The sequence below is a fragment of the Aegilops tauschii genome, chromosome 6 (genome assembly GCF_002575655.3).
Source record: "Aegilops tauschii subsp. strangulata cultivar AL8/78 chromosome 6, Aet v6.0, whole genome shotgun sequence".
Taxonomy (NCBI): domain Eukaryota; kingdom Viridiplantae; phylum Streptophyta; class Magnoliopsida; order Poales; family Poaceae; genus Aegilops; species Aegilops tauschii.
In genome coordinates this window covers 406510376-406523134 of record NC_053040.3, presented here as the reverse complement: position 1 = coordinate 406523134, position 12759 = coordinate 406510376, and the positions used below count along the sequence as shown (strand labels likewise).

Here is a 12759-nt window from a genome sequence, read left to right as displayed (position 1 = left end):
GATCCGGCCGGTGAGGCGGCTCGCAGCGTCGGAGTGAGGGGAGGCAGTAGACGTTGGATGGTGAAGAGGCAACGATGACTGGCCTGGATGCTGCCGGCGAGGCGAGGCGCGTCCCGGCCCATGTCGAAGATGAGGTGAGGCAAAGGCTGGAGTCTGTAGCGGTTTCCTATTCCACGATCGTGATGACTCGCGGGTGGAATAGGGGTCGTGGCCCAAGCACCTGCTCGTTTCTACGCCACCGGGAATATCTCGTACGTTAATAATTATAGGGATTAAGGGCCACGATTAGAGCACTAAACGTGTTGAGGTGCTCACCATTGAAGCGATGTGAGCTGTTAGATTAGCGTGGACTGATGGTCAAGATTAATTAGATCTGCCTCTCTGGGTCTTTTTATATTGGTATAGATAGATGTGAACATTTAAAAATATAGATTTTTAAAATACATGATTTTTTCTATAAAGACATGAACACTTTCTAAATCGACATGGATATTTTTAAATGCATGAACATATTGTAAACGTACTCGTGTTTGAACATACTTTAAAGGTACTCGTGTTTGAAAATGTTCGTATAATTTTAGAAAAAGTGTTCACCTGTTTAAAAAAATTATGCATTTTAAGAAAAAAAATTGACACCTTTTAAATTTTTAATGTAATTTTAAAATTATTCACATATTGGAAAAAATAGTCATTTCATAAAGATGTTAACCTATTTTCTAAAAAAATATTTTTTTAGGAAAAAATTGGAAACCGAGTGAAACTGAAAACTCGCAGAGAAATTAGACATTACTGGAAATTTGAAGTAGGAGCGCTTGGTAATGAAAAAACATACACACCACAACTATGCCAACTGGCCGGCCATGAAGCAATCGTGTGATGCGTTCGGGCGACCAAACAACGAACTAAGCGTCAAATTGGATGTCTCATGGATCATGTTGTTAATGTCTTTTTAATGATGTTCATACCCTTTTTTAACCGGGCAACCGTTCATTCATTTACATAGTGACCTGCAAAACGGGAGAAGAAAGGTAGTTGTGCGAGTTGGGGGCACTGGCATAAAAACCTGTCACAAAAGCTCGTTATCAGATCCCCTGCTACAAGTCGAAAACCTGTTACCACCAATAGTTTTCGCACGGGATTACATTAACACAACCAAAACTAGACATAAGAGACTAACAAACCGCTTCTGAGGAAGAGTTAAAAGGACTTGCCATTCACCGCAAATAACTTCAAGTATCAGCAATGTGAAAGCGCCGAGGCGTGATCGTAGCGAAAACCTTCAGGAGATCCGTCAACATCACAGTTTCACCCATCAGTACCCGAACTTCTCTATGAAGAATAGAATTGTCTTCTTCCCACAACAAACTTGATCAATACAACGAAGAAACTGTGAACATAATGTCAACAAGGGACCATACTACTTGCCCTTGGAAAGTGTTTTTTAATATATTTTTTAGTGAACTTTTTCAAAGTGATGAGTGGCCTAATCTTGTTTTTGAGACTAAACATGCTGCCACTTTGTTGATCAATCAAAACATAGGGAGTTGAAAAAGTCAAAGATGGCGCCCTTTAGGAAGATCTAAAGTGATATAAGCCAGGCTATGGGCTTCGATGTTTGTCTCCTGTCCCTCAAAGATGAAAGAACATGATTGGAACTCCTCCATTGTCAGTGTAATCTCTCTGATCACACTCCCATAACTTCCTCCTCCTAAGCCTGAGTTGATGTCATTCATAACTTCCTTGCAATCTGACGCTATGATGACCCTAGCAATAGAAAGAACTCTCGCAAGAGCAAGGGCCTCCATGCACGCCAAAGCTTCAAGTGTAGCTGAATCTTGTATGCCCATGATTCTTATAGCACATGCTCTCAGATACGTGCCTTCCCCATCCCTGCAAACTGCCCGGTATGGTCCAAAGGTTTAATTCTTTGGACAGGCTCCATCAACCTTTAACTTGGGCGAATCCCGAATGGGGAGCAGTCCGGCGTCTATTCATCGGTGGTGGAGCACCCTGTCACCCCTGGTTCTGCTTTTCGGCTTTGAACTCTCCAAATCATGTAGATGTTGGAGGCTCAAATGATGTGTAGCTTGCAGACTCTGATTTTTTTCATGAATAGTTTTCCTCTTAGCATACCACACAACCGACAGAGTGACGAGGACATGAATAAAATCAATTTGAGGCAACCTGCCCAGTAGAGAGAATATCCAACGCTTTGCTTCCGGTTCATTCACTGGATGTATAAATTGAAATAGGCCGGGTCGGCCAGCGCCCACACGCATCTCGACATCGTGCACTTGAGCAATGAATGGCACCATGTATCTTCACATCCGCATAGCATGCAACTGTTGACTGGTGACATCTTACGATGATGCACTATGTCGGATGTTGGTAGCAATTGCCTTGCCAAACGCCAAAGAAAACCCTTTAGTTCGGAAGGAACCTGGACTTTCCACATATTGCACCAAAAGTTTGCCTCGGTCTTGACATTTGATGATTCATACCATCCTTCAAGGCACGCTTCTCTCCTTTACTTAATATTTACTAAGATTCCACAGGCTGATCTTACTGAAATAGACATTTTTTCTTGAAGTTCAATGCTTAGACATCTTGAACATGTCGCGTATAGATAGGCATAGCTATCGGTATCCACTCTGATGAAGGAACTTTCAATCTTCACTCTATCCCAAGCAACTGAGTTTGAAAACATCAAGTCACTTACAAGATGTGGTGGGTTGTTTGAGATTCATGCACAAGGCCTCATAGCATGGGCTGTCGGCAGCCAATTGTCCTCTCTGACCCGTGTTGATCCTTCAAGCACGACTCTCCTTATCTGCGAAGGTTAGTGCACAGTCTAGCTTCCAACAAAGTACAGTTTGGGAAAGCGCCAACATCACCAAATTGAGAATCCTTCCAACAAAGAGTGGCCTAATCTTGTTTTTTCATTTTCTTTTGAGGCTTAGTTTTTTCTGTTCTTTTTGAGGCTTAGTCGCCTAATCTTGTTGCCTCGATAGGTTCGAATGCGAGCGCTATATCTCGCATTAAGCAAGGTAGAAGGAACCTTCGCGTGGAACGCTACAGTAACGGGCTAGCCCAATAGGCGGACACTTCAAAGAAAAACAGAGCGCCGGGGGGGGGGGGGGGATGGTCGACCCAGGATTCGAACATGGGTCTCGTCGATGAGGAGTAGCGAAGCTAACCACTGGGTAAGCATTGCTTCCGGTTCATTCACTTGATGTATAAATTGAAATAGGTCGGGTCGGCCAACGCCCACACGCATCTCGACATCGTGCACTTGAGAAATGAATGGCACCATGTATCTTCACATCCGCATAGCATGCAGCTGTTGACTGGTGACATCTTACGATGATGCACTATGTCGTATGTTGGTAGCAATTGCCTTGCCAAACGCCAAAGAAAAACCTTTAGTTCGAAAAGAACCTGGACTTTCCACATATTGCACCAAAAGTTCGCCTCGGCCTTGACATTTGATGATTCATACCATCCTTCAAGGCACGCTTCTCTCCTTTACTTAATATTTACTAAGATTCTACAGGCCGATCTTACTGAAATAGACATCTTTCTTGAAGTTCAATGCTTAGACATCTTGAACGTGTCGCGTATAGATAGGCATAGCTATCGGTATCCACTCTGATGAAGGAACTTTCAATCTTCACTCTATCCCAAGCAACTAAGTTTGAAAACATCAAGTCACTTACAAGATGTGGTGGGTTGTTTGAGATTCATGCACAAGGCCTCATAGCATGGGCTGTCGGCAGCCAATTGTCCTCTCTGACCCGTGTTGATCCTTCAAGCACGACTCTCCATATCTGCGAAGGTTAGTGCACAGTCTAGCTTCCAACAAAGTACAGTTTGGGAAAGCGCCAACATCACCAAATTGAGAATCCTTCCAACAAAGAGTGGCCTAATCTTGTTTTTTCATTTTCTTTTGAGGCTTAGTTTTTTCTGTTCTTTTTGAGGCTTAGTGGCCTAATCTTGTTGCCTCGATAGGTTCGAATGCGAGCCCTATATCTCGCATTAAGCAAGGTAGAAGGAACCCTCGCGTGGAATGCTACAGTAACGGGATAGCCCAATAGGCGGACACTTAAAAGAAAAACAGAGCGCCGAGGGGGGGGGGGTGGTCGACCCAGGATTCGAACATGGGTCTCGTCGATGAGGAGTAGCGAAGCTAACCACTGGGTAAGCACTGCGTTCGTGTTGAATACTAGGGCACAACCTACTATAGGGAAAAAGAACTGGGTTTTCATTGTTTTTCCGGGTTTTTTGTTGTTTGTTTTCCTTTGTTTTTCATCGGGTTTCCTTCATTTCTTTGTTCATTTCTACTATTTTTTCTTTCTCCATTTTCTTCTTCGGTTTCTTTTTTCTTTTTATTTTCTATATTTTCTTTTTCTTCTCTGCCTTTTTCATTCTTTTTGCATCTGTTTCTTTGATTTTATTTTTTCTTTGCTTTATTCTTGTTTCTTTTTTGGTTTTCATTCTACATTTTCCGTATATGTCAACAACATTTTTATAATACACGTTTAACATTTCCAATACAAAATTCAAATATGTGGTCAACATTTTTTCTATACACTTTTTTAAGTGCTTGATTAACATCTTTTGTAATCAAGATCAACATTTTTTCTATATATTTTTTAAAATCTTGATAACTACTCCCACCCTTCCTAAATATAAGTCTTTTTAGAGATTCCATGTCACGCCCACGATGCGGCTATATCTCCCACGTGTCGAGGCACGACTTAGAGGCATAACCGCATTGTGGTATTGTCGCAGGAAGGGTTATCTTCACACAATCCCATGTAATGAACAAGAATGGGATAACGAGAGTTGGCTTACAATCGCCACTTCACACAATACATAAATTAATTCATACATCAACCAAAATTCACACATAGACCGACTACGGTCAAAACCAAATGAAAATAAGATAACCCCAAATGCTAGATCCCCGATCGTCCCAACTGGGCTCCACTACTGATCATCAGGAAACGAAACATAGTAACGACCACGTTTCTCGTCGAACTCCCACTTGAGCTCGGTTGCGTCATCTGCACTGGTATCGTCGGCACCTGCAACTGTTTTGGTATAATCTGTGAGTCACGAGGACTCAGCAATCTCACACCCGCGAGATCAAGACTATTTAAGCTTATAGGAAAGGATGGTGTAATGAGGTGGAGCTGCAGCAGGCACTAAGCATATATGGTGACTAACATACGCAAACGAGAGCGAGAAGAGAAGCAACACAACGGTCGCGAAGCTAGAAATGATCAAGAAGTGATCCTGAAACTACTTACATTCATGCATAACTCAAACCGTGTTCACTTCCCGGACTCCGCCGAGAAGAGACCATCCGGCTACACACACGGTTGATGTATTTTAATTAAGTCAAGTGACAAGTTCTCTACAACCGGACATTAACAAATTCCCATCTGCCTCATAACCGCGGGCACGGCTTTCGACAGATAATACCCTGCAGGGGTGTCCCAACTTAGCCCATTATAAGCTCTCACGGTCAACGAAGGATAAACCTTCTCCCGGGAAGACCCGACCAGTCTCAGAATCCCGGTTTACAAGACATTTCGACAATGGTAAAACAAGACCAGCAAAGCCGCCCGAATGTGCCGAAAAATCCCGATAGGAGTTGCACATATCTCGTTCTTAGGGCACACCGGATGAGCCAGACGTCGGGTTGGCATAGACCCTGGTTGCCCAGGGGGCGCCGGACATCGCCCGGTTTGGGCCAGCACTCGAAGGAGCACTGGTCCGGGGGTTTAAATAAAGATGACCCTCGGGCTCGCGAAAACCCAAGGGAAAAAGGCTTAGGTGGAAAATGGTAAAACCAAGGTTGGGCCTTGCTGGAGGAGTTTTATTCAAGGCGAACTGTCAAGGGGGTCCCATAAATCACCCAACCGCGTAAGGAACGCAAACTCAAGGAACATAATACCGGTATGACGGAAACTAGGGCGGCAAGAGTGGAACAAAACACCAGGCATAAGGCCGAGCCTTCCACCCTTTACCAAATATATAGATGCATTAATTAGATAAGAGATATTGTGATATTCTAAAATATCCATGTTCCAACATGGAACCAACTTCTACTTCACCTGCAACTAGCAACGCTATAAGGGCTGAGCAAAAGCGGTAACTTAGCCAAACAACGGTTTGCTAGGAAAGGATGGTTAGAGGCTTGACATGGCAATATGGGAGGCATGATATAGCAAGTGGTAGGTAGCGCAGCATGGCAATAGAACGAACAACTAGCAAGGCAAAGATAGAAGTGATTTCGAGGGTATGGTCATCTTGCCTGCAAGGTTCTCAGAGTTGTCGAAAGCTTGATCCTCGTAAGCGTACTCAACAGGTTCCTCGTTCACGAACTCGTCTCCCGGCTCTACCCACAGCAAGAACACAAGCAATGGAACCACAATCAATCACGGGAAATGCACATGCAACATGATGCAAAACATGCATGATATGCGAGACAAGATATGCGATGCATATGCGTGCTCCGGAAGAAAAAGGATGAACAAGGCAGTAACTTGGCAAACCAAGTATGCCTCTGGAAAGAAGAGATGATTTCGGTTGAAATCGATATAAAGATCACCGGAAACGGATGCACGGTTTGCAAATGGCAAGCAAAACAAGAATGACACGATTCTGCGATTAACAGCATGATAGCACTTAGAATACATCAAGTAACTATGCTACAACACCCCAACATAGTAACAAAGCATATGACAGTAATCTACCGGAGATGCTTGACAAAAGATGAACACTGAGCTACGGCTAGATCACACAATAACAGGTTCAAACAAGTATGGCAAAAGTGCAAAGGATATCAGGTTCACAGACTTAAGTGAAATTACTGGACATGGCATAAACAGCATCAGGTAGCAATGTTCAGAGCAAGCAAAACACATGCTACAGGAACTTAATATAGCAAAACAAGGCATGGAATGAATCTACTAAATGCATAGAACAAAAGTCCCTTACTGACCATGAGCCAAAAAGAATCAGAAGATATGATGGCACCCATGTAAACATAGCAAGTTTCGTTAACAGGTTTCAGACTTGGCAGAAAACAGAGCATGGCATTAACAGCATTATGAAGGCATCTTGGTGAGCTTGATTCACTCATCACAAATCAATGCATGACAAAACAAGCATACCTACAGCAAGATGACATGTTTATTAAGCTAACCATGGCAAGAGTAAGTTCATAGCATGTATGGATCAACTACAACAACCTTGGCAAATTTGAATATCATGTTAACATTCTGCCAGGAACATTTTATAGCAAAACTAGAGCAAGATTAAGACATGCTAGGACCCTCCATAATTGCAAACAGGGGCATGGATGGATAGAGCACAACTATATCTACAAAACATCCTTACTGAACATACTCAAAATAAGCATGTATCTCTCTATAGCCACATGGATACGTGGCAACAAAATAACAGCAGCCACAGACCGCAAAATTCTGAGTCCCTGAAAACAGAAACATCACGAAGCCTAGTTTGCATGCTTGTGCTAGTCACCACATAGATCACGAAAAATACATGGAATACATCCCTGTAAAGATGGCATGGCATAGATCAAAACACCTGTAGAGCTCATGCCCATAAGATGCACACATCAAATGCAACAAAAATAACAAAAGACCAAGTTCTGATAAGTAACAGCAGTAAACATCATATAGCACTCTGGCACCAGAAATTTGGGCATCAAGATGGACTCAAACGAGCATGGCACAATGGAACAAAATGAATAGAATCTCGTGGCGAACATTTCGATATATCATGCATGCAAAACAAAGCAGTATGCAAAGAGTTATGAGGTGATGAACAGGGCTCAAGAATATGAGTAAATCGGGACTTAGCAGAAAATGAGGGGGGGAAGTCAACCTTCAGATCTGGATCGGGGGGGGGGGGGGGGGTTTGTCGGCGCGGTCGCCGAGGATGGCCGGAGAAGAGGGAGGAGAGGCGCCGGCGGGGACGAGGACGGTCGCCGGAGAGGCGGATCCGGCGCGGAGGGTCGGCGGGGTCGCCGGCGGAGACGGTCGGCGGGGAGTCGCGCGGGCATGGGCAAACGGCGGCGACCGGCGGGCGGCTGGGCGGCGGGGAAGGACGGCGAGGACAGCGGCCCAGGCGCGGGCGACGGGGAAGGAGGCGGAGGCGCGCGGGCGGCGGGGGAGCCTCGGGTGCGGGCGGCGGCGGTCGGGCCCCGCGGGCCAGACGCGGGCCTCGCGGGCCGGCGGCGTTGGGACGGCGGCGCTGCCACGTGGCGCACGCCGATTGGTCGGGCGCGGCGGCGGGATTTGTCCGGCGGCAGCGGACGTGTCCGGTGGCGCGAGGAGGACGAAGTCAAGGGTTTGGACCCGGGATTTCGGAGGGGGAGGTGTTTATATAGGCATAGGGAGCTAGGAGAGTCCAAATGAGGCACGGTTTTCGCCCACACGATCGTGATCGAACGACCGAGAGCATGGAAGTGACTTAGGTGGGTTATTGGGCTGTTTGGAGGGGGGTTTTGCTGCAACACACAAAAAGCCTTTGCGGTTACCCGGTTAACCGTTGGAGCATCAAACGACCTTCAAATGGAACGAAACTTGACAGGTGGTCTATCGGTGGTATACTAAGGCTACTTGACAAACCTCGGTCCATTCCGAAAACGTTTAACACCCGCTCATGAAAAGAAACAAGAGGGGTGCGCCGGTGCATGTGGGAGTGTCGGATTGCAAAACGGACAACGGGGAAAATGCTCGAATGTATAAGACGAACACGTTTGCAAATGAGATGCACATAATGACATGATATGAGATGCATGACATGAACAAAATGCAAAACGAAAGACAAAACCCGACCACGAAGGGAATATCATAACACATAGCCAAAAATGGCAAGAGTTGGAGTTACAAATATGGAAAGTTACATCCGGGGTGTTACATTCCACTATAGACTACATAAGGAGCATAATGAGTGAACATATATTCTAGAAGGCGTCTATATACATCCGAATGTAGTCTCCATAGTGAAATCTCTAAAGGACTTATATTTAGGAATTGAGGGAGTAGTTTTCACATTTAAAGGTTAACATTTTTTAATGCATGGTCAACATTATTTCCATGCTGCCGCAATTTTTTTTTATTTCTATACACATTTGACATTTTCCAAACGCTTGATTAATATTTTTTGAACTCTTGTTCAACATTTTTTTAAATGATTGATTAACAATTTTTATATAGATGATCAATTGTTTCATCATTTTTATAATACATGGTGAACATTTTGTCTATACACATTTAACATTTTTCAAATGCTTGTCCAACATTTTTTCAAATGTTTGTCCAACATTTTTTCAAATGCTTGATTAATATTTTTATATACATTATAAAAAATTCATCATTTCTTAATATGTGGTCAACATTTTTTCTATACACATTTTACATTTTCAAAATGCTTGATTAACCTTTTTGAATAGTTGTTCAACTTTTTGTTTTTCAAAATGATTGATTACATTTTTATATACATGATAATAAATTCATCATTTTTTAGACATGATAAAAAAATTCTGTACACATTCTAAAATTTTGAAATACTTGTTCAACATTTTTCAAATGTATTTTTGTAGAGTGATTTTTGTAATACCAGAAATACTTGTCAGAGAGATGTATCTAGACGTATTTTAGTTCTAGACACATCCATATTTATCCATTTCTCTGACAAGTATTTCCGTACGGAGGGAGTATATATTTAGAATATTTTAAAGTAGAAACAAAAGGACAAAGATAAAGCAAAAAGAATAACCCAGAAAAAAGAGGCTGTGGCATGCCGCGCTCGTGAGTCGGCTCATTTAGGCTCTAGCTCGCCCCTTCAGCAAGAAGCTGGACTCGCTGAAGGCGAGATATATGGGCGCCCAGATTCGAGGGGCCTACTTTCGTTTCTGCTAATAAGACAGGCCCATGTCACTCTCCATGGGCCTTGTCCTGTCTACAATTTAACAGCCCAATTTACAAGCGATATACCGTTCCCAAAAAAAAAAAAAAAAAAAAAACAAGCGATATACTACCGCGCATCGGCATCAATTTATGGACACCAATTACGAGACAGTCCGATGGCCGACGGCCGATAGCGTCGTCTCCTTGCCACACAAACGGAAAATGAGCCAAAGAAGTCTCAGCCATAGACACTGCCGTCGCTGCGGCTGCGCGCGCTTGTGTGGCCGGGAGAGCAGCGCTGGTGGGTAGACTGTACGGTGAGCAAGCCGGAGCCATGGCCTTTACCCCCACGTCGGCGTCGGCCACCCTGCCGCCGTCGGCCCCTCCTCCTCCGGCGGCCACCAAGGGCACGCCCCGCCGCGCGCCATGGAATGCCGCGCCGCTGGCCGCGGCGGCCGCCTCGTCGACGGCTGCATTGCTGGCCGCGACGCCGGCCGCGCGCGCCGCGGCGTTGTCCAAGGAGGACGTCGCCGGCTCGTTCACCAAGGTAACGCGCGCGGACGCCGATTCGTAAGCCCCTGTTTGAGCTCCGGATTGTATTTCTGCCGTGGCATTGCGGCTGAGTGCTCGATTGGGTTGGTGATTGGGCAGGTGGTGGACACGGTGGATGTGGTGATCGGCGTCGGCGGCAAGGTGGCCGAGCAGTCCTTCGTTGTGCTCAGGGCGCTGGGCGAGGCCGCTAAGCCGGCGCTGCCGGTGCTGCAGAGCGCCGGCGAGCAGGCCCTGAAGCTCGCCTCGCCGGTGGTCTCCGACGCCTCCAGGCAGGCCACGGAGGCGCTCCAGGGCGCCGGCGTCGACCTTGCCCGCTTCCAGTCTGCTTTTAAGGTACGGTCACTCGCAGTCTCCGGCGACTCCGTAATCAGCATCGAGGTTCACACAATGACGCCGCTCTCCTCAGTAGACGGTCGCAGATGCGGCGCAGCCGGCCATCGGCGCCGCGAAGCCGATCGCCTCCGAGACCGTCCAGACCATCGGGTCCCTGGAAGGCACGGACTACGTCGTGGCCGCCGGAGCCGCGTTCCTCGCGTACCTGCTCCTGCCGCCGGCCTGGTCCCTGCTCTCATACGGCCTACGCGGCTACAAAGGTAGCGACATTTTGTGCAACTTTGGCTTTCAACGGTATTGTTAAGAATGTTCTGCCATTGCTCACTCTGCTGCTGCTGCATTGCATCTGCATCCTGTGATTCAGGTGACCTGAGCCCAGCTCAAGCTCTGGACATGGTCACCTCTCAAGGTTACCTTATCATCGACGTGCGAAGCGAGAACGACAAGGCCAAAGCCGGCGTGCCGCAGCTCCCCTCCAACGCAAAGAACAAGATCATCGCTCTGCCGTGCGCATTCTTTCCTTTCATCCCAAATAACCCCAAAATTACATAGTAGAAGCAGCCATACGACTCGGGTTTCATCCATTGCAAATGATGAAAAAATCCCACCATTTTTACTCTGTCAGGCTTGAAGAGCTTCCGAACAAGATAAAGGGAATGGTGCGCAATGCGAAGCGAGCCGAGGCGGAGATCGCCGCGCTGAAGATCTCCTACCTCAAGAGGATCGGCAAGGGCTCCAACATCGTCGTCATGGACTCGTCTGTACACCCAAGACAACGCTCTGCATTTCTTTCTGAAGATGAACTCACACTAACCTCTCTGACATTTAACCATGTCTGTCTGGGAAATGCAGGTACGGTGACAACTCCAAGATTGTGGCCAAGACACTCAACAGCGTGGGGTTCAAGAACTGCTGGGTCATGGCCGGCGGCTTCTCCGGCCGAAAAGGGTGGGCGCAGAGCCGCCTTGGGACGGACTCCTACAACCTCTCCGTGGTCGAAGTCGTGAAGCCGTCACGGGTGATTCCGGCGGCCGCTGAACGGTTCGTGACGGTCTCGTCGACTTCGACTCCCTCCAGGACGAGTCGCAAGCTTCTCCCTGGCAGTGTGGACAGCTGAGAAAAGATTTGAACTCTGTAGAAATCCAATGTCCATTTCACTGAATTTCCAGCTTTTTGTTCTGTAACCTGTACAATGTTAGTGCTGCAAGCTGCTTATAAGCATCCTCAGAAAAAAACGCCGCAAACATCCAGGGCATATAACCATTGGTGGAAAATTAGAAACTGTTTTAGAGGACTAATGTTAATAAGGTTTAGTTACTGGAAGGAATCAAACTTGCCACAAAAAATCACTGTTTGTGGGACTGAATTTGCAATATCCAGTTGACTGAACTCATACAGTCCACTGAGGCCAACTCCAACGCACGACTCCAAACGGACGTCCGTTTTATCCGGATTTCATCCGTTTGAGGATGGCAATGGGCCCGTGTCCGTCCGGATTTGGGTTTGCGTCGGCCGGGCGCCCAACGTGCGGCCATATCTTGTCCCCGTGCATGCAAATGTGAGAAACCAAGGATTTAGCCGCGGCCACGGTTCGCACTAGTTGACGCCGGCCGGCAACACAGCCGGTGGCCTACAGTCTCATGCCGGCAACAAAACCGGCGGCCAGCATAGGAGCCAGCTTTCAAAAAGGACATGTTTCACGCCGGCAACAAAGTCAGCGGCAGACACACGAGCCAGCCTTCAAAATGGACAAGTTTTGTCGCCGGCAACAAAGCCAACGGCCGACACACCAGTTAGCCTTCAAAAAGGACCGCCATCGCGGCCGAAGTCTCACCTAGTTCAGGCTGTCGCGGGCGAACATCTCCTTCTACCGGTTCGTGAACCAAGCCTTCCTCTCCGGTGACATGTTGTTCTTGTCGACACT

The 12759-nt window shown here is 46.5% G+C and overlaps 1 protein-coding gene across 1 annotated transcript; it reads left to right on the top strand.

The window, feature by feature from the left end:
• Nucleotides 1–10043: 10043 nt before the first annotated feature.
• On the top strand, nucleotides 10044–12247 carry LOC109740974 (calcium sensing receptor, chloroplastic). Its single transcript, XM_020300041.4, has 6 exons — nucleotides 10044–10497; nucleotides 10602–10835; nucleotides 10912–11095; nucleotides 11200–11341; nucleotides 11461–11592; nucleotides 11688–12247. The coding sequence occupies exons 1-6, from the start codon at nucleotides 10285–10287 to the stop codon at nucleotides 11950–11952; spliced, it is 1170 nt and encodes a 389-aa protein (XP_020155630.1). The 5' UTR covers nucleotides 10044–10284; the 3' UTR covers nucleotides 11953–12247.
• Nucleotides 12248–12759: the final 512 nt, after the last annotated feature.